The sequence below is a fragment of the Argiope bruennichi genome, chromosome X1 (genome assembly GCF_947563725.1).
Source record: "Argiope bruennichi chromosome X1, qqArgBrue1.1, whole genome shotgun sequence".
Classification (NCBI taxonomy): Eukaryota; Metazoa; Arthropoda; class Arachnida; order Araneae; family Araneidae; genus Argiope; species Argiope bruennichi.
In genome coordinates this window covers 80736920-80759520 of record NC_079162.1, presented here as the reverse complement: position 1 = coordinate 80759520, position 22601 = coordinate 80736920, and the positions used below count along the sequence as shown (strand labels likewise).

Sequence of the window (22601 nt, the reverse complement as noted above, 5' to 3'; positions counted from 1 at the left end):
TTTACGCCAAAATTATAAATTTCTATCAAATTTTAGATGAAATCCATCTATGTCTCCTATCTGCTTTGATTCGATACACTAAGTCAATACAATCGGTTGAATTCTGGTAATAAATTTCAAAAATGAAAATGATTTTAAAATTTTATAATATTTATAATAGTGAATTACGAAATATATTAAGGATTTTAAATATGAGTAAATAATAAAGAATAAATTTTTAAAATTTGCTTTTATAGTAAACTAAAAAGTAGAAATTATGTTTTAAAATCAAAAACATGAATATTAAAACGTAATTTTAAAAACGCGCGGGCTGAAAGCAATACTAGAAAAAAATATGAATATCATAAAAAAAATTCCTGAGCATTCACAAAAAATTAAAATATATTATACACGTGATTAAAATTCAGTTTGCCAAGAGTATTTCTGTCAGCACCTCATGCTTTTATGATTTTATTTTGGCATCAGCATTTGTGATAAACAGGATAAATTTCCACTTTTTAGTACACCAGTAAAGAATGTTTTTAATTGAATTTTATTATTTCTATATGAAAGATTATTTTCATTTCTGAAAGTGTCAAATACTGGTACAAATAGTAAGATTCAAATAAATCTTTGTGGATTTTTAATTAGTTGCTTTCTTTTCTTTTTTTTACATTTTATAGAAGACTGTTTTTGCTAAACAATAAATTAAAATTAAAATGTTGTTTTATCTTTCATTTTTACAACAAATAGTAAGAAAATTAATTTTAACAGAAAGTTAGTGCGCAAGAATATAAATACTGATTTATTTTAACATATCGTGCATTCGCTTTATTAAACTTTTAAAAAAATCGTTTGGTATTAAAATTCCGCCCTCATGAATGGAACATTACAAAACAGATTTAAAAAAAACTGTTAAACGCTGCAATTTGAAATATAAATTGCATTTTGATTCGCTGATTACAATATATTTGTAGAATTATTAAATCTGATCGAGAGGACAGTTTACCATAAAGTATAATACGAAATGAGAACAAATATCTTTATCTGTATTACGTAGTTTAGAAAGAATAATAATTTCAACATCTGTTACATTCCAGTAGATGCAAACTTCCAATGGCATCATCAGTTATATCTATAAAGAAATAAAATCAGAAAATCATCGAATTGGATCACATTTTTTCCTGTAAACACATTCGCAGAAAACAATTAACACGCAGGAGGCATCCCAAGGTTAGTTGTTTACGTGATCTTTAAACTGTACAAAACACTACAAATATAGACATCTTTATCTCTTAAGCAAGAATTGATGCTATTTTTGGCTTACTGTCTAGAAAATACTTTACTCCAAGTGTCAATACAGTTCAAAGTTCCACTGATAATTTCCAAACATTTCATTATCAGAAATTTCAAACTGTTCGTAACAGCCACTTAATAAATCTTTCCACGAGACTTCGTAAACCTTTGATTTCATTGTTAACCCCTCTACAATCTTAAGCAAACAGTTAAAAAGTTTCTGTCGGACATTTAAGTCGCTTATATTATTTTCTTATTATCACCTAAAAATATCTTTTAGTCATTAAGTAAGAAAAGACAAACATTTTCTTATAAAAGCAAACTTATTTTACTGTACTTTTTTAATGAATTATTTGCTCTACATTTTAAATGAAACTTGTATTGTCATTAATTATTTGTTTAAGTTATTACTTTGATTGGATCGTAGAGTAATTTTACTCTAATGAAAAATAGCTATAATATAATCGTCGACAACCGTCAGTGGCACTGGACGGAATTAAAAAAAATATCCCCTCCCATTTGATCCACGTTATTCTCAAAAGCTCAAAACCCAAATTCTCTTTTGGATTCTTGAGAAACGGACGGGATTTTTTTTTAATTGTGTAAATTGACTAATGTATCTATGTACAAACAAAGTTAAGCATGAATAAAAATTAGTTATGGGATTGTAAACTTCCCATTCTATTTACATTTTTATGCTGTATTTCAGAAAATGTCGATGAATTGAGGTCTGTAATTTTAAGCTAATTCATTCCATTTTCACTTCAAAGTTAGATAAAAAGTTACTGTTAATATTTTCTCTCAGCATTTTTTTCTATTCTGTATTCGACAACGCATCTTTTTCTGTTAGTTCATCACCATTTGTTTCAGTTCGATTTTAGTGATTAGTTTTTATTTATTGTGAACATTATGTATAGAGAAGAGTGAGAGAATTGTATTATTGATGAAGAGACAGAGCCAAATTGCATTTAATCAGGTCTGAGATATTGTAAACAGGGAAACAGCCTGTCTAGGTGGACACATCCTCTAGTCCTTAAGATAAAGATGTATCTACAAATGCTGTGCAGTGGTACTAAATAATTCAAATCTGATGCGATTGCAGTAAAAATTCGAATTTTCCAGAAATTCGAACTAAAAAACATTGATTCTAAAAATCAAAGCAGAAAGGGAATTATTTAATTTACGTGTAATATTTAATAGTTTTAATAAATAAATTGTGAGTATATCAATCCTGCTATCAATGTTATAATTAAAAAAAGAACGATAATTAATTTTGATAAGAAAAAGACGGGAAAAATTGCAATATACATTTCTGTAAGTTGAAATTTCTATTAATCGAAATGTTTACGCATCGAATCTTCCTCCTCTCCAGGTTTCTTCAAGTTCCTGGGAGGGGGGGAGGAGGAATACATATAATACAAGTATACATATAAGTACGACTTCATAATGATCTGATTTTCGAATCACATTAAAGCGATTCGAAAATAATTGCTTATTGAAAACTTCAAACCATAGTCACTTAATATGCATACTGCCTAAGCGCGAAACTTCTCATCCTTCAAAATTACTAAATATTTGAATGAATAACGAATAAAATTAGTAAAAAAAAAAATCTGATCTGTTTGGGGATTTCAAAAATAACTGTGATCGAAGCTCTATTATAAGAAAACTTTTATCATTTTTGAGTTTGTAAGAAATGAAAAGGCTGACAGCCTAACAAAATTTGATTTCAGAAAAAAAGATTTAATTGACATTATTTTCAATAAATTGTGCATTCAAATTTAAACAGAAATAAAAAACGAAAATGATGAATCCAAGACAAAATAGATTGGATATTTGCCAGGTAAACTAAAGAAACACTTCTTTGATAATGTTAACCCAAAAGGATCCAAGTAAATTAATAACTTTGGCCAAATTCTTGCTGTATGGTGCTTTTAAGGCTCACCAGGTCAAAGTTTTAACAAAGACAACAGTATTTTTGCAGGAAAACAGTAGGTTCAATTTCTCACATTATCAAAATGTATGGAATAATCAGCATGAATAGTGGACTTCAGGGTGGTTGGAAATGAAACTGGAAACATTATTGAAATGCCAACTTGTCAGGAGCTCTGTCACCCTAACTGATACTACCCCACTTGTTGGCACTTTTGTAGGAACTTTCCTATCAGATGGATTGTTCCACGGCAGCCCATTTTTTGCCATTTGACTTTGACTTGGACGGGACTTCAACCTTAAATAACATTACTTTTGAAAATGATAGTCATAATTATTTATAATTTTTATAAATTGGCAGGCATAAATTCGTATGCAAATTTTTACTTTACATAAAATCTTACAACCTGATTTTTTTTTAGTTGAAATGTAGTGTAAGGTTCGTAGTTCTGCCATCAAACAGGGTAATTTTAAAATAACTTTCACTGCTTTAAGGCATCTTCAGTTAAGAATAGAATGAATAGAAGAATGAAAGAATAGAATGAAAGCAAATTTAAAATGCAGACTATAGATAGGCATGGAAAGATAAATTTCATAAAAAAAAAGTTAATTAAATACTCAAAGGTAATATCAGAACATTGAAAATGTAGTCTCAGTATTGATTAATAAAAGAATATTTCTGTTAGTTTCCTATTCCCTGTAATTCATTTCTGTGTGTGCATTTGTTATCGCTCTTGTATTACAAATGAAATTTTAAATAATTCTTTTTCATGCTTTTGCTGTGATTACTGATTTTAATATTTTCATTACGACAGTATCAAAATCTTTTCCTGACAATGATTTGTGTTACTATTTTCTTTCTTCTGCATTATTTTTTCCCCTTCTTTTTGCTGAAACTTTGGAGGAATTTTTTTTTCCGGAAATCATTGCCTCATCTCATTTGACAATATGTATATGAAATATAGTTTTATTTCGTTCATTAATTTTATATACAAATGCCTCCAAATAGGTAAAATTTGTTTTATGCTACCTTGTATTTCAGTGCTAAGGAATGATAGGCTATGTTGTATATTTATTTAAGTCTCATGCACTGATTTTTACATTATTTAGCATTTTACTTTTAACTGAACACAATATTATTTACTAAAACAAAGCTTTGCTTTCATTTAAGTTTTTCTTGAAATCCACAATTTCCAAAGATAATAATTAAAAAATCTAACTTTAAAACAATTTTAATTGAAGATTTTAAAATATCAAATAATGTCATGTCGTTATAAAAAATTGTCAAATTTTCTTATCAAGTTTTAGTACCGTTTCTTTAGATTTATTAATAAATCCACAAAGAAAAGGACTGAATTCGAGAAAGAATATTTGAAGGAATAAGTTGAAAAATGGCTTCTTTCAAATGAAATTCATTCAAAATTTCAAAAATTGAAGTTCTGAATGTCTTCTTGCATTAGCACATTTCATTCATTCATTTCATGTTCATTACACGTAGGATTGCAATATCGGACCAAAAGTTCAATACCGGTATTCGCTATTTTTTAGAACTTAATATCGGGATACCGGTTTTAATAACAGTAGTAAAAATTTTAGAAAAAGAAAGAAAACACAGGTGTTTCTTTGCTTTATTTGCCAGTTTTATTAGAGAGTGTATATATCACAAAAGAGAATTTGTAATTTATAAATCATAACAGTACATAAAGAATTCCAAAAAAGTGTAAATATCACTATTCAGTCTCTGGTACTATTACAAATTTTTGAAATGTGATCTTAAAAAACATAATGCATCAATTGTGTTGTCATTAAGCCTGGAACGTAATTTTCGGCAAAAATTATCAGCTGTCCAAAACGCTTTTTCGTCATCTATGCCAGTTGGTGGTACTGTTGTTAGCAATGCGCGATATACTTTTTCCAAGTATTTACCTCTAAATCCCTCATCTTCTAATAAATCAATTTCTCGTCGGATGGTTTTGGATATAGCTGATTTCTATATTGTATTTTGGTTTGTTGAATTTTTTTATTTATCGCTAATTCTACTTTTTGTTCAAGAGACAATTTCTTTTCACTGTCGACATTAGTGTCATCATAATCTTCGATAACAGTACCGAATACTTCTGAATTTGGATAGGTTTGTGAGTAAAAAATTTTAAGAAAATTTACTATAAACTTGATCAGATTTGAATTGGATAGTCATTTTTTTTTTATTTTCATTTTTAAAATCATTATAATTATGTAAATACCATAAGACATATTCTATTTCGATATGCCTTTCTTCTGTGCGATTTTTCAATGTAATATATAATTCTTCAGATAGTGATGTGTGCTGTTCTTTCAGTGACAGCAACATGAAACTTATTGTTGTATTTGCTGTTAATAAATTAGAATCTCTCCGACATATGCCTCAACGGCCAGTTTTATTGGAAGTAGAGCTGATACAGTTCTGGATATTAAGTCGAATTCACTATCTGAAAAATTAATTTGCATGTTTAAATCGATTATTGCTTCTTGGATTGGATTTCTCAGTTTCAAAAATCGTTCCATCATTAGGAGTAAATGTAAACATCTCCTCCTTTCATCTTTCCTTTCACCCCTATTTTGTCGAATTAAACCCATCCTAACGCATGCGCAGAAGCGCGAACTATTTTATAATCCATTATCAAACAGTATTTTATCACTTCTCTTGATTGTACGATGCAATTTGTATTCATAGCCGAATTAATTTCGCCGTTAGGGAGACATAGAAACAAAAACGTACACTATTTTGCTATGTTGGCGATCCCTGAACATATAGTGGAGACAATCTAAAAAATTTCTAGTAAATACCAAAAAAACGGTATTTAAACTTGTGAATACCTGTATTACAAAACTGTACAAATAGCTCAAAATACCAGTATTGAAATCCTTAATTACACCTTTTTTTTTATTTAACTAATGGTGTATTTTGTAATCGATTTATTCCTCATTTCTTGATGTCAGAGATTTGAAGCATTTGTGCATTTTGTGCATTGCCAGACATCTGTGCATATGGGGTCAATTCATGTGACGTAAAAGTCACATGTCATGTACCTCTTGCGCATGGCATTTAAGTTTCATCCGCACCGCTTTCGTCGATCAGTCTGCCATTAACGTTCTCCGCCAAGTATGAAGCGGATTTTTTGTTTACATTTGAAGTTATAATTTTTTAGTCATTTTCTTTCCGCTTATTATGTGTTAACAGAGGAAATACTGGTGTGCTGATGGATGCATGCTTTAATGCGAAACACAAGAGTGACTGTCATGATAAAAATGTTTTCTTATTTTCCTTTCAACAATTCTGACTTGGGTTGATAGCTTTGGTATAGATTTTTTCAAGACTTCGAAGTCGGTGATATGCTCCGATCATTTTGAAGAATTCATTCAGTGTGTGTCCGTTTATTAAATATAGCTGTTCCAGTAATTTGTTAGAAAAACGTCGGTAAAAGAAATCGGTAAACGATTTGCCGTCAAAAACAATCAAACAAAATCGTGAGTGCATTTCTAATTTACTTTATTCACATTTGATGAAATTTCTGATAATTTTGAATATGCTTAAAAGGTTTTAAAATGTTTACATTAATTTTACATTGTACATTTTTTAAAAAAATCTTATCTAAATTTAATTAATGTAAGTAAACAAACTCCTGTTGCAAAAATAACAACTGCTATAATGCTAAACTTAGGTGGAAGTGAATATCACTAGTTTTCTAATTACATTTGCAGATTTGTGATGGATTCAAAGTGAATTTATGTCAAACAACTTTTCTATTGTTAAAAATGAAATGTTAATAGTTTATTGTATTTAAACTGAAATTGACTATTATCATAATATTCTGTTATAACACTGTGCACCTCAGTGATTTCTGTTTTAATAAATAAAGGTCTTTTCATTGAAAATCAATTTCCATATCAGCATTTATTATATAATTTTTATTCCCAACTTCATTGCTACATGCATGTTTCACTTTTCTTCTTCTTTTTTCTTTTTTTTTTTTTCTATTTTTTTAACATATCAAATTTGAATTATAAAATTCTGTAAAAGCATAAAAGTTTTTCTTCCAACTCCTCTTTACATCCTATTTAACTTCTCTCTCTCTCTCTCTATATATATATATATATATATCATGACCTTATTCTTGTTTATCAAATTTTCTTTGTTTTATTTTATGATATTCATTCAGTGTAATTTTTATCAATGTAACTTTAGCATTAAAAAAAATTTCATAAATGTTCTGCTTTAAAAGTATATTGTTCAACATTATGTTTTTATTGGTGATAAAAAAAACTGTTGTTTAGAATGTTTCTGTTGGATAAAATTGATTTCATCATTTACATTAACATTCTTTATATTTTTACTAAGTGTCTAGAAAAATAAATGTTGATAAATAGTAAATAGTTTTTTTTTGAAAAAGTGAGTATATTGAAACATCCATTTGATCATATTTTTTCAAATACCATATATATTTTATCTATATATATATATTTTTTGTAATGTGTAAATAAAAAATATGAAAGTGTAATTCTGTTTGTTTTCCTTCAATGATTTCTACAAATTAAAATGAAATAACTGATTCATAAGTTGCATAGATTTAAAAAAAGGTATCTATACATTTTATATTTCATAATTTGAAAATGTAAACATAATTTATTCAATATATACTAATTAAACTGAAAACATCAAAGTCTCAATATTAATAAAAATCATTACATAAGAAAAAAAATATATAATAATTTTACTAGTAAGCTTTAAAATATTAACTTATCTAAGAGTAATAATTATTTTTAAAAAGAACTATATTCATACGATTCAACATTCAATAACATGTAAAAAAGAACATATGTAATTTTTCAGAAATACTGCCATAGTCATTTGTCAACATGTATCCTTTGATAAAAAAGGATATGGGAAAGGAAAGAATAAAGCAGCACCAAACGAATTAAAAAGCGACGTTAATTAATTATGCAAAAACAACAATTCCATTGAAAATGCAAATTAAAATTTTAATATAAGAAATAAAATTATATAACTACGAAAATTTGGAGAAAATAATATTTTTTTTTTAAAAATTGGAAGTTTCTAATAATTGATCGGATAGCGTAACATTTACTAAAAAATGGTTCAACGTTATTCAATCATCAACGTTATTGGCAGACATCCCGACATGCGCAGAACGGTTGAAAATTGAACAGAAACGGTTTGTTTGGTACTTGACACGTGACCGTGAATTGACCCCATTTGATATCAATGCATTTTAATATTTTCTAAGCTTTTTTTTCAGTTAATTGGTTGATTTAATTAAATTTGATTATATATGCATAACTCTACTTGGCAGTGAATTTAAAAATTAATTTATTTCAAAATTCCATAGTATTTATAGTAAAGAATTATAAAATAATAACTGCAAAAAAGAAAACAATTGGGCATTTTTTAAAAAATCTATATTTTAGTACATTAATAAAAATGTATTTTAAAGAAATTACTTGTTATTAAATTTATTTTACATTTAATTCTATGCAGAAGCTCAAAACAAAGATTTGTTCATTTAAAGAAGAAAATCCCAAAGCAGCAGATGAACCAACAGAAATGTCTAAGAAACAAAAGATTAAACGAAAATGTAAAGATTGCTTAATTCATCTTTTTCACTCTTATCCCAAATTGTGTTTGAATTCGCACAGACAGCTTATACAACCGCCTAATTCGCATAGTGGTTAATAATTTCACTAACACTCGCTAAAAATGACAAGCTTGATTTGTGAAATTTGAATTAATTCGATATTAAAAGTAGCACAAGTAAGCATACAAGAATTCGAAAAGTCATTTTAAAGATATTTATTATTTCATTTGTTTGGAATTTTTGTTGGGGAAAAAAAGCCATTAAATCTATTATGATCGCCTTGTTTATTGAATGGTTACGAGGTTATTGAAGGTTCACAGACATGGATGGATATAATACTTTTTTCAAAATCTTTTTAGACTTTTCTTTCACGACTGATAAATTTCTCGTATTGTTTCCGTATACTGCATTATTGCAATGTATGATGATTTACAATTTTCAAAAATTTCACTCCAGAGACAACAACTGTCTTTAGATGGCAGCACTTATTTAGAAGTTTACAAACATTGCTGCTATGTCATATCAAAAAGTCCATGCTACTTTAAAAGAATAACTGATAATGATGATTTAATTTTTCTGTAATTTTTCAAAATTAAATTAGTACCCATGGGATTATTTGGTAAAAACGAAAAACCCCCTAAAGAACAGGTTCGTTGATAAATTTCTGTTGATGAATAAAATCATAACATAAAACTCGCACTATAACGTAATTAGATTAAAATATTTTTAACTTTATTATATTTTTAATTATACACATATATGTTGGCGTCAAAAATTATTTTTCAACTCTATGTTAATAAAGTTATTATTTAATCAATTTCATCTGTGATTAATTTCGTTTTGAAAGATTATTAAACTATAATTTAAAGTGATTTAGAACAAATTCGTTGTTTCGGAACTATTTTTGTACAGAAATATTTATTGTTTTGAAAAAAATACAGTATATTCTTTATTTTATTTTTACACTTTATTTTAAATTTCACATTTAAACCCTCACATAGAGATAAGATGACTTTTAAATTAACTGCTTTAACATATTCTTGCTCCAAATATGCGTTTTTCGTTATACATTCTACTCTGACTTCACTCTTTAGAAATTGATGCTCAGCAGTCAGTGAAACCTTTCTCTATTGTGTATTTAGTTCAAGGATATCCCTATCATTTATATCTAAATCTATATTTTCTATACAAGACCATCATAAAACATTGAATGCTCATTATGAAATAATAAAAAACACATATTCATATAAATTTCAATTTTAGTTATTTTCTTTTAAATTCTGTGATTTTAGACAAGCAGTTGTTAAATAGATTGTATGACTTTATCTCAAACATTTCTTTTGAAATATAGTTAATTTTAAATCTCAGGATGTCATACACATTCACCAAGCTCTGAAGTTCTTGAAAATTTTGTGGTGTGTTCTTAAATGACTGATTAATAAATTTTAATTCTTGCAATTATGTTTATCTTCTGTTATATTTTCTCTTTTGTTTTCACCACAATTTCATTGGAATCTCCTCATTATCTATATTTGGCTTATCTAAAATGTTTTTAAACAAATTAATCTTAGATTTGTTCAATTTGGTGTTTCTAATCCAAATTACTTATCATTAACTGATATATTTTACAGTTTGGTACAAATGGCTCTTGAATTACTAAAATCTATACAGTTAATCTGTGTTCCTTAAATTATATCCTATGAAATTTGGTTTTGTTTCATGGATTATTTGCTTAGACAGGTCAAGAAACAGAAAGGATTTTTTTCACTGTTATCAGTTCTTAGTAATTCATAAAATTTTGACCTAAAAATTGAATAAAGAATAAACTTCTTAGAGTGATATTCATCCTTTTAACTAACTCTTGTAATTTGAAAATAACTTCTGCCAAATTAAAAAGTTTCATTGCTAAGCTTAGCAATTGATTCCTCTCATAATCCAAAAATTTCCTTTTATTGAGCTAAGAGGGAATTAGAAGTTTTTATAAATGGACAAAAGCAATTATTTCAATTGAAAATATAGTTAACTTGTGTCTTTTGGTGTTTGTAAACGAACATTTAACACTTCTTTTACTGTTTGATTTTGGAAAGAATAAAAAGATTAAAACATTTTTCTCCTGTGAAATTGTGTGGCTAATAGGAGGCAAATATTATGACTTCAAATTTCCTTTGAAAATTCTTTAAAATATCTTATGTTTAATTTGAAATTTTAATAGGTAGAAAAAATATGATGAATTAGGGCTGAAATGTTTGATGTCCTGAAAATCCTATTTTGGCTGTTATTTCATCTGTGTTAAATTTCAAGTAGATAAAAATAATGTTTTCAACATATTTACCAGCTTTTTATGGGAAAACTTATATTAGCATCAATTTAGTATTCTACTAATTCATTAAAATTAATGTAAATTTCCTGAATAAAATCAGTAGTTTATGGCATATTATGGTTTATTAGAATGTCAGATAAAAATGAAATGTTATTTTGCAATTTTCCAATTGGTGTGAAATCAAGGATTAAATTTGTATAACCTAAGTATATTAATTTAGATAATATGAGACATGCTAAGAATGAGATTTACACTACTTTTGTGCTATTTTCTGAGCAGGGCTGGGAAAGCTACTTGTGTGTACAAGATGCTAATATGGATGAATTTTGCTTAAATATTCTATTTCACTTAGTAGATTGAAATGGACATTGCAGTTTCTATAATGAAAATTATTATTTAATTGTAGATTCCAAGATATCAGATTTTAATCAGTTTTATTAAGATGCAATGCAGTTTTATTAAGATGTTTAAAGATTGCTTGAATCTAGAGGATTCATCGAGAATATTTTCTTCTCAATTTTATCGTATACAAACTCAGTATGATGCATTTTGTGCTTCATGTTGTATTGAAGAAAAACCAAGTATGCATTTTGACTCTCTTCCTTTTATTCAATTGGAATTAAAATTTGATACAGATCTACAAGCTAAGACAAATACGAATCTAACTGAGCATCTCTTGTACATACCAGTACTTAAGGTCTTGCTGTTTGTGGCTTTAATGAAAGTTGGATTTCAAATCTGACTAGATGACAGTCCTAATTTCATTTGTCTAAGTTTTTTCATTTTTGAGTGATTACTTTCATAAACACAGAAATGGAGATACTTCTCATTAACATATATCATTTAAAATATGATAGATTTACAATTTTGGAGAGCGATCTCTTAACTAATTTTATCTCTCTTACTTATTTCATTTCTAATTCATTTTTAACAAGATATTTCAAGTTTTAAATGTGTCTTATTATGTATTATCTTTTTTTCTTTTCTTTCTTTTTTTTTTTTTTTTTTTTTTTCTTCCTCTTTAAATTATAGAGATTTATAATGTGTGGAATAATAAAATAATTTGAAATCATGACTGAATCAGTTTATTTTTCTCAAATATATATTTTTTTGCTGAAAGCATAAATTCTAAACATAAAATGTGTTATACTAAAGATTGTTTATGTTAGAGAATGTGTTATCTTAGAAATTTAAAAGCTTTTTCAAGAAATATCAGATAGAAGAATGGCTAGAGGCCAATTTTAACATTTTTGAATAAAATGATGTTTTGTTCCTTAGTAAATTAAAAACTTCCAAATTTTTTAAATTACATTTTTATTTATTAAAATTTAATAATCCCTGCCAATGCACAAAGTGTTTTTGCACTAAGAAGGATTTTAACAATTAAAGTTTCTGTGGAAACGTTTTGGATTTCAGACATTTTTATTTGAATTGGATTAATAAATTGTTAATTATTCATATGTAGTGTTTAAAAAATATATATAGTTATTTATTTTGCCAGGTTCGAGAATGGACCTCAAAATTACGAAAGGAACAATTCCAGTTAGACCGGCAGATAAGAGCTATTAAGCGTGAAGAAGATAAAGTAAAGAAATCCCTTAAAGATGCTGCAAAAAGGGGTGACACAGATGTTTGTAAAGTTCTTGCTAAAGAAATAATTCGAGCACGTAAAGCCATTAATCGTATTCATACCTCAAAAGCTCAAATCAACTCTGTTCAGATGAGCATGAATCATCAGCTGGGTAAAAATGATTTGTTTTTGTGAAATCTGACATCCGTTTACATTCATTACTTAATTCATATTAACTTTCTATTATTAGATGTATAAATATGACTTCATCATTTTTTGAGCTAAAAAAAGACACTTGTTTGTTATAAAAATTAAAGATAGATTTATTCAAAATATCCCCCCCTCAGAAATTACAGCATTTGTCCATCTTTCAGGTAACAAACAAATTCCACAAATAAGAAACTCTGGTTGTTTAGATGCAATACAGCTATAAAGCGAAGTTTTGATATCTGCAGAGAAATGGAATCTCTCTCCAGACATTCTGCATGGAGCAAAACAAATAATAGTCTGAAAAAGCAACATCTGGTGTATATTAGGTGTAGGACAACTTATCCCAATGCAGTAATTCTAAAGTTTCTTTCATTGGTCTGACAATACGTGGAAGAACATTGTCATTTAGGAAAACAACTATTGTCCGTCTTTCACTATATTCTGAACACTTCTGCTTCAGTGCTTCCTTCAAAGTAATCAACTGTTGTTTGTATTACCATCATTGATGGTTTCATGAAGTAATTAAATACTTCAGCATCTTGTATTTTTTGGTGATTTACCATGCTTTTTGTCATGTAAATTGAAATCAAAATTTTAAATCACCAGAACTACTCTTTGTGAGTTGTATGATTGGGGCATGTTGACAATAAAAGTTCCACGGCAACATATGTGTATCTGCTGTAGTTTTCTTTGCAGTAAAATAATATAACATAAATTCCTGCAAATGCTTTTTATTTGGCACAAAAGTTGATATATAATATTTACCAAGGGTCAGATACTAATTTTTAAGGGTTATTAATAAACCTCTTGAATACAACTTTCTCGATTTATTTATATGCAAGCAGAACTACTAATGCCATCCATTGAAAATGGGTGGAGTCATATTTATGCCTTTAATAAAATGAAGTTTCAATATATGTGAACACAGGAAGAAAAGTGATAGTTCCAATTTCTATTTTTAAAGAATATCAAAGCATAAGTAATAGCAAAGAATAACAATACTGACCTATAAGAATTCAAAGTACTATTCATCAACCGTTTTCAGTAAATCTAATGCAAATCTATATTTTTTTATTGCATAAAATTTTCGCAACTTATTGCAGTACGTTTACAAATTTAATTTTGAAAATAAAGTTTGATAACTTAATATCAGTTAGAATTGTGTTTCATATTAATTGATAAATGCAGTAATATTATATTATAATTGTCATATTAATACTAAAATATTTTGCAAATTCTTGTAAATAAAATAGTAGTTCAAAAATAATTTTAAATACAAATAAAACAGCACGTTGAAGATAGCATTAATATATTGTGCATACTAAAAATGAATATTTATGTTAAAATCACAAATGTTCATTTTACATTGATGTAACCCATCAATGATTTAGTATTTCTAAGTATTAACTTGTTAATCAATGAATTTCTTTGAAGGACATAAAAGCATAATTTTCATCTTCTGAGAATTATTGAGTGAAAAATGGCAATTCAATCATTTTTCCAAGATATTATAACATTTAGCTCTGTGAATAATTATAATGATGACTTAGATTCTTTTATTGTTGGAATATATAGTACAGTTTTGCCAGATTTAAGTACATATTATATGTTTTATATGTACATATAAAACATAATTTTCAATCATTTAGATGATTTTTATATCAAAAACTATCTAAATGTTTTACAAAGTATAAAGCCTTTGTGGTTTTGAAAAATAAACTGTATTAAAAAAATTCTGTAGATTATGAAACAAAGATAAATTTTAAAAATAAAATTTCAAGCAACAGCATTTTATAAAATTGGCTTAAAAAATCATTGTATTATTTTTTGATATGTCACATTATACCAAAATATTTAAAGATTTATGTAACATTCTGCTTTTGACTATGTCATATGCACTACAGAATCAAAAGTATGTGGACTTTTGGATATGTGCACTTTTTCAAATTTCTCCTGAAAAGTTAGAATAACTGTCTGTGACCAAGTAATAAATATACTTGAACTAGTATTTTACCATGATGATCTGGTTGCAAAGACTTTTAGGGGACTGATCAGAAATTGAAGAAAAAGAAAATGATTTAGGCTCATCCTATTTCACACATAGCAGAAGATGAATTCAAATTTCCAAAATAACTTTTTTTGCTTTGGCTAATATTTACTTGCATTTTCATAAAAAATTTTATGTAAATTCGGAAAGATATATTGATTTTTATTTTTTAAAAATCGCAGTTTTTTTTATCCAGTTGTACAAAACTTACATTATAGTGGCAAAGTTTTATTAAAGCCTTCTGTTAAAATTAGAAGCAAAGTCTACAAATATTGGAAAAAATATGAATAATTTTAGTAAATAATCTTTAACAATGTTTGTGTGAAATGTACCATATTTTTCTTTTCATAATTTCAAAACCAGGTATTTAGAACAACTTATATAAAAATTTCAGTTCGATGCCATTAAAATGCAGAAGGATTGACAATGCAGTAAATTGAATTTCAGGTGTTCTCCTTCAGACGCCAAATAACATGTGGTCATAAATTGTGTAAAATAAATTGCAGTACATTAAAAGCATCATAAATAACAAAAAGATTATTTATTATTATTTGTATCAACATTAAACTTCTACCAACTGAAATTGATTTGCATATATTTAGAAGCATGTGAACACCTTTATGCTTTGTTTATCCTATACATACCCAATTACTGATATGTGGTGGACCCACTTTTTACTTTGGAATGATGGCTATGGTAAATTAAATGTCTAATATATTTTCTACATGATGGAAAATCAAATAAAGTTTGTCCTGTCTTTCTAGCAGAATGTGTTTGACATTTATGACCACAATTTCTATTGGCATAATTTTATTGTAAATAATTGTTATGTATTTTTAAAATTCTAATCAGATTTCACAATAGTGCACTGAAAAAGGAGAACTATTTTGTGAAATTGTCTTGGAAAGTGTGTAATTTTAAAAACACTTCTAAATAATTTAATTTAAATTCAAAATAAAAATTCTGCTCAAAAATAACAATTTCTGTTTGAAACTATTTTTCAGCTACATTGCGTGTTGCTGGCTCTTTAGAGAAAAGTACAGAAGTGATGAAACACATGGAGAAACTAGTTAAAATTCCTGAAATTTCACGGACTATGCAAGAAATGTCAAAGGAGATGATGAAAGTGGGTTAAATTCTTTGAATGTTTTTTCCAAATTAATAATATACTTTATTGGTCAATAAAAACAGCTATGTAGTATTTACGCATTAATAGAGAAACTGTAAGCTCTAAATTTTGTAAAAACTTGTTATATACTTGCAAATATGTACTTGTCATTTATTATAATTTTTAACTTTCTCTTTTATTATTAACTTTAGCTTTATTTTAAAGAGATGAAAATTTTTCTTGTGTGCCTCACGCTCACAAAAAAATTATATTTTTTCATTACTTTACCCCTCCATTTTTTGTAATGAATTATTTCATTTTATAGTGTTTTTGCTTATAAGAATAGAGAAAAAAATTTAACATTTTTTGAGTTAATATTTTCATATATTTATAGAAGATAATAATTAATATTTTTTTCTTTTTCCTTGCATTTCAGATTTTCCTCATTATTTTAATAAATCTATTTCTTGAACACATTATTTTTAGATGAGCAGCTGTATTCTTCAGAATTTTGTATTCAATATGAATTATTACCCTTTACTTTCATCATATGTGTAATTTTTGAACCAGAACAATTTTTTAGCATTGCTATGCATCTATTTGGAATGTACAAATTTTTATTGATTTTTTTTATCAAAGTAAAACTTAGCAAGGCTTCTTAGCTTTTTCCATTCACAATCACTAAAAGGGAAAATAAATAAGAAATCAGAACATTAAATAAAAATAACTGAAAGGAAGATCATTTTTAAATATTTATTTTGCAAATTTTATTAGAATATTTTAAAATAAGAAGATTTTCTCAAGATGATTTTTCTAATTTAGTTAACAAATACTAAAAAAGTCTCTAAGATATCATGGCTGTGAAAACTTTCATGATTCTTGTATTTTTTCTATGTGAGACCACAGTTTAAAAAGCCTTCAGATATAGGATTTCATCAACTTGATTGTTTTGAGTATGTTTTAATCATAAAAGTCTTATCTGAATAACTGATTTTAAAATTCTGAAATCACTTTCAATGTATTTCTTATAATTCAGGCTTCTTTGAAACTAGACTTTTTCCAAATACTATCTATATATTTAATGTAATTTTGATAATTATAACATAAAGCTTTCTTTTTTCGAAAATGGCCTATACATTATTTTGTTTACTTTACTGCACTAAACATGTTTTAACATGGTAATTAATAATGGGTATTTTAAGCATAATTTACACAACTAAACCTTGTGATCTATTAACACATATAATTCATTCCAGGGGGATATTAGTTCAATAGCCATCAATTTGTCATGGATTTCTTTGAGGATTAAATAAATTTTCTGTGGAGATCCTCCAAAAATAGTTATTTAATTTTTCAGATTATTATCAGGCATATTTTTCTCATCTTTTGTTATGCAGATTTTTGTACATATGCTTTCATAATAAGAGTGTCATCACCATTTGTTGTGGACATTTTCCTTTTTTTTTTTTTTTTAACAAATTCTTAAAATTTGAAACAGAATTTGTCAGAACTTTATCTGCACTGTTAGTCATTGTGTATTATTACACGTTTAATTATATATCTCCTAAACTTTGCAAACTGTCCAATGATAATCTTGAACTCTTCTAATTTGCATGATGAATGTTGGTTCAACTCCTCATAAATTTGTTACCTTCTTTTTATGATATTCATGCTAATTACATCTCTTGTCATATCTCTATCTTTTATCGCACCCTATCATTCCAATGGTTAAAACATTTTTGCTTCTCATTTGTAATTTTTGCTAACCTTTATGTTGCTTATGTTTTCCTCATTGAATCTGTCTTGGCTAAGATTGTGCTTAGAATAGATTTATCTCAGCTATTATATTTAGCTACATTTAGATATATTCCTTCTTTTTACTTGGCTGTTAAGTTTTGCTTTATTTATATAGTAATGTGTTTGGTTTGGTTTTATGGCACATTGGCCACTGTACTCCAAACATTTGTTATACATGGTTTTCATGTTAAAAATTAAAACATTGTAAAAAAGATACATTAAATCTGATGTGAAATGTGAATATCTTTTAAAAAGGCAAAAATATTTGAATGAAGATTATCACCTAAAATGTCGAATAAGTTAAAAACAGTCACGCTGAAATGAACTTGTTGCTGTGTTCTAAAATCTTGACATTCACACTGAATATGTTTAACCATTAAAACACAACTGCATTTATTACAAAATGGTGCATGATCAAAATGCAAAAGATGTTTTTGAGTTAAAAAGGTGTGGCTTATTCTGAGTCTCATGATAATGACATCTTTCTTTCTAGTTAGAATTTTGCTTTTGAAACTTTTGACAGATGGCTGTATTTGAAATAATTTATTCATAAACAACTTTTCGTATATAATTGCCAAAATTTGTTTTGAACTATTTTTATGGCCGATAATGGAACAAAATTTTCTTTCATTGGGCTCGAGCTTTTTGCTGCCTTGTCGATATTTTCATTTCCCCAAATTCCAACATGCCCAGGAATTCAACAGAATTTAATGGCGAAATTATTTTTGAGAGAATTATATATGTGCAAACTATTTAGAATTAAAGGATGACTTTCTGATGACACATTATTAAGAGCTGCAATACTGCTTTTAGAATCAGTATATATAATAAATTTAGAGGAGAGTGATGCAGCAAGTTTCAAAAGGTGTAGATATATTGTGTAAAATTCGAATGTAAATACGGAACAGTATGGATGACGTCTCTCAGATATTGTTAGATCTCGGAAAACTGCTACTGATCGGACATGATTACCATATTTTGACCCATCTGTATATATAGGTAGAAAAGAATGATGCTATTTATTGTGTTCACAAAAAAATTTCTGAAACATCACATCTGAAGTTGATGGTTTCAGAAAGTGTATAAAATCAAAGGGTGCCGCCTCCTGCCATGGAAGTGGGCTATTAATACTTTCAAGAATCGGAAAGTCTTCAGTTTTGAATGATCGTAAAATTTCTCCTATGCGGAATCCAAAAGTTGGCGTAAAGGACAATTGTATAGAGAATAATGATCTGTTTATAGGATTAATAACTGATGCACAGTGGATAGTATTCGACACTTTTAATTTTATAAAAATAGGATAAAGAAAATCGTTTGTGCCCGAGTTTTGATGCTCCACTTTTAAGCACCATAACATTATCCATTTTTTAACAGTTAGTTCAAGAAAATTTACAAAATTCAAATAACAGAAATAAATTTGGAGTACACCATAAAGGTTTGAATGTCACTGTCAAAATCTTTAAAAACCATTCCTAGAAATATAACATTCTCCCTTTTTGATTAAAAATGTTTCTCCTAGCAGCTATTTGCTTCATCTCTCCTGTAATGTAGTGAACAGATGATTGTATGATGTTTTCATTATCTGATTATATGATAATTGTCTAGACATAAAATCCTTCAAAATTCCTTATGTCATTAGTTTGTTAATCAGTCACCTGTTTAAATTATGCTTGTTTTCATGTCATTAGCACGAAAATTATATAAAATAAAGAAAACTATTCACATATCAATTAAAGCAGTGTAAATTTGTAGGGGAAAAGTATATATTAGTTTTGATTTAATTCATATTATAATTTAAAAATTTGTTAATGCTCCATTTATTTAAAATCAAAAATACCATAGAGCCATGGAATCCATACTTTCATAATGTGATTGATTTATCCAAATGAAAGTTTATGTATTTTTAAAATATTATCTGTTGCATTTCTTTAAGGCTGGCATTATAGAAGAAATGATTGAAGATACACTTGAAGGCTTAGATGATCAAGATGAACTTGAAGAGGAAGCACAGGAAGAGATTGATAAAGTTTTGTGGGAGTTAACAGCAGGTACTTTTTTTTATTGCATTACATTAAGAAAATTACATTAAATCAATTCATTCTTCTGGTAGGATCAAGTTTTTTTTTATTTTCACACTAATAAATTCATCAATATGAGATATTTTGTATCAATGCAAATTATTACCTAAACAGTCATTTCAATTTAAGTAGAATTAGTGGCTTTTTATTCTGTATGTGTTCCCTCGGTTTTATTTTAAAATATCTATGCAACTTTTTCTCTAGCTTCTTGTGAAGTGTAAGGCTTTATCCTTCAAAAGAATACAATTTAAAAGTTGCATTGTTATTTTTAATTATTCTCATTAAGCACTATTTGATTCTGAAAAGTATTGAGAAAGGATAAAAAAAAGAACAGGGACTGAAAGGATCAGATGAATATGAGTTACATTCAAATATCAATGAACAATATAATAATACTGTGCAGAAGGGAGATGTGATCAAAATGTGGAAAGAACAAAGATCAAAAATGATAATTTCATTTGCATGAGACATATGCATTGATTGATGTAAAATTATTCATAAAAATCAAAGTAACTTCTCTCAAATTGTGATGCACTATCCTTTTGTAGAGCTAATTTGCTGAAAATCAATTTACTATAAGTGTCATATTGCCATTTTTATCACACATATGCAAATAAATATACATTATATTTGTAGGTCAACTTGGAACTGCACCAGCTGCTGTATCAGAATCATTGCCTGAAACTGAAGTTGAAGGAGCAACTGCTACTACTTCTAAAACGGAAGATTTTGCTGATATGCAAGAAAGACTTGAGGCTCTTAGAAGTTAATAATTCGCATGTTTTCAGCAATATGCTTCAATAATAAAGTGTACCTTAGACGTTCTCTGCAGCAATTACATCAAAGCAAACTTAAAAATTTAGATATATATTTAATTATTTTCTTAAATTCTGTAAAATGTTCATTACTTGTCATGTTCTTCAGTGTAAATTTAGAATTTTATAAGGGATTTTGGATGTTATGTAATTTGTTGATAAAATGCTTAATCTAAGTTTTCTTGCAGCCTTTATTCTGTTCCTATTCATTTAACTCATAAGGGACTTCAGATATAATGCATAGTATTTCTTCTATCCTTTTTATGTGATTTTACTTAGTGGCAAGTAAAAATAATACTACATTAAAACTTTAACAAAATGAACTCATTACTACAAGAGAAAAAATAAATTGCACTAGACATAATTTGAAATATCTGAATTCTTTTTTTTTAGTTCATGTTTATTTAACTACCAGTGATACGGTTTACTATATGCAGAATGAGCTATTGAGTGCGTAGTGTAACATTTAATTTCATTAAAAGAAAAGAAAACTATAAATAAATGCATCATTATAAAAACAGACAGCTGTGCAAATATATTTGAAAACATAACTTGGCAAATCAGAAGATGAATTCCACTGAATGAACCAATTACTTATTTTCAAAAATAGCTGATATGCACATCATTAGCTGCAAAATACTTGAGGAAATAATATATCAAACTTTACATTTTTTCCAACTAGTTCTTGCTAAAGACATTGAATAAGCAAGGATATTTACATTTAGATTAAATATTTCCTATATTTTTACATGAAATATTTGTTGAAAAATGAATATCCAGTTTTCAGTTATTGAGGTTACATTAAACAGCTGTTCTGCATCTTTATAGTATGTTGGAATTTTAACTTTTTAAAAAATATTATATGGACAGATTTTATTACTAATGACGACTTTACTTTTCACTGAAAAGTATTCATCATTTATTTGACTTTGGTAGAGTAACTATTTTTAGCTAATTCTTAATTGAATTGAATCTGTTATTTTAAATGTAATATTATAAGAAATATAGAGAAATGTCAAATATAAGAATAATTACTTATGCTATTTTACACGTCTTAAATATCATTTCTTCGGCTTGGCTTATTTTATTACACTCTTTGTTGTAAATTAAATTTACAAAACATCATTACAAAGCTAATAATTCCTGTTGCTATCTCAACAAGGTACTATTTTTCCCTCATTGATATGATTTCATGATTCGAGTAAGATGTTAATCATTGCAGTTACTACATCAAAATCAAGGATATATGGAATTCAATAATAAATCTGAATTTTTTCATGTAGCATACGATTAACTTTTTAAACATAAAGCTATTTAACTCTGTAAATTAGAGTTTACTCAGTCATATCTCCTTTGTAAATGCAATATATCACAGTTTTACAAACTCTTACAGGTCAATGATTCTAACAGCTACACAATTAATAAAGATTTTGATTCTGCTTTCTAGAAATTATTCAAAAGTTAATAACTGAGATAGTTATTGCTCTAACCTAACAATGCTAATCAACATCGATATTATTAAAAATATTTTGGCCATTTATTTAGTGACTGGTCATTCCTTATATTCTTTATTAATAATCAGAATTTACTCTTGCTACATATTTAAACACAAAAAAAAAAAGTTAATAAAGAGTTCTAGTTATTTTTTATAAAGAAAAAAAGTTGCTTTAAAATTCAAAATCATGTACTCTGTCTATCAACATATTTTATATTTCAGTTTATTCGGACGATTATTGGCATGATTCTTCAAAACTGAGTTGTATTTTATTAATTTTTTTAATTGGGGATTGTATTTTCTAATTATGTAAAATAAATA

At 27.1% G+C, this 22601-nt stretch overlaps 1 protein-coding gene across 1 annotated transcript; it reads left to right on the top strand.

Moving 5' to 3' along the window:
* Positions 1-9323: 9323 nt before the first annotated feature.
* On the top strand, positions 9324-20961 carry LOC129959070 (charged multivesicular body protein 3-like). Its single transcript, XM_056071865.1, has 5 exons — positions 9324-9488; positions 12662-12902; positions 15992-16113; positions 19826-19940; positions 20607-20961. Exons 1-5 carry the CDS (start codon positions 9447-9449, stop codon positions 20738-20740), a joined length of 654 nt encoding a protein of 217 aa, XP_055927840.1. The 5' UTR covers positions 9324-9446; the 3' UTR covers positions 20741-20961.
* Positions 20962-22601: the final 1640 nt, after the last annotated feature.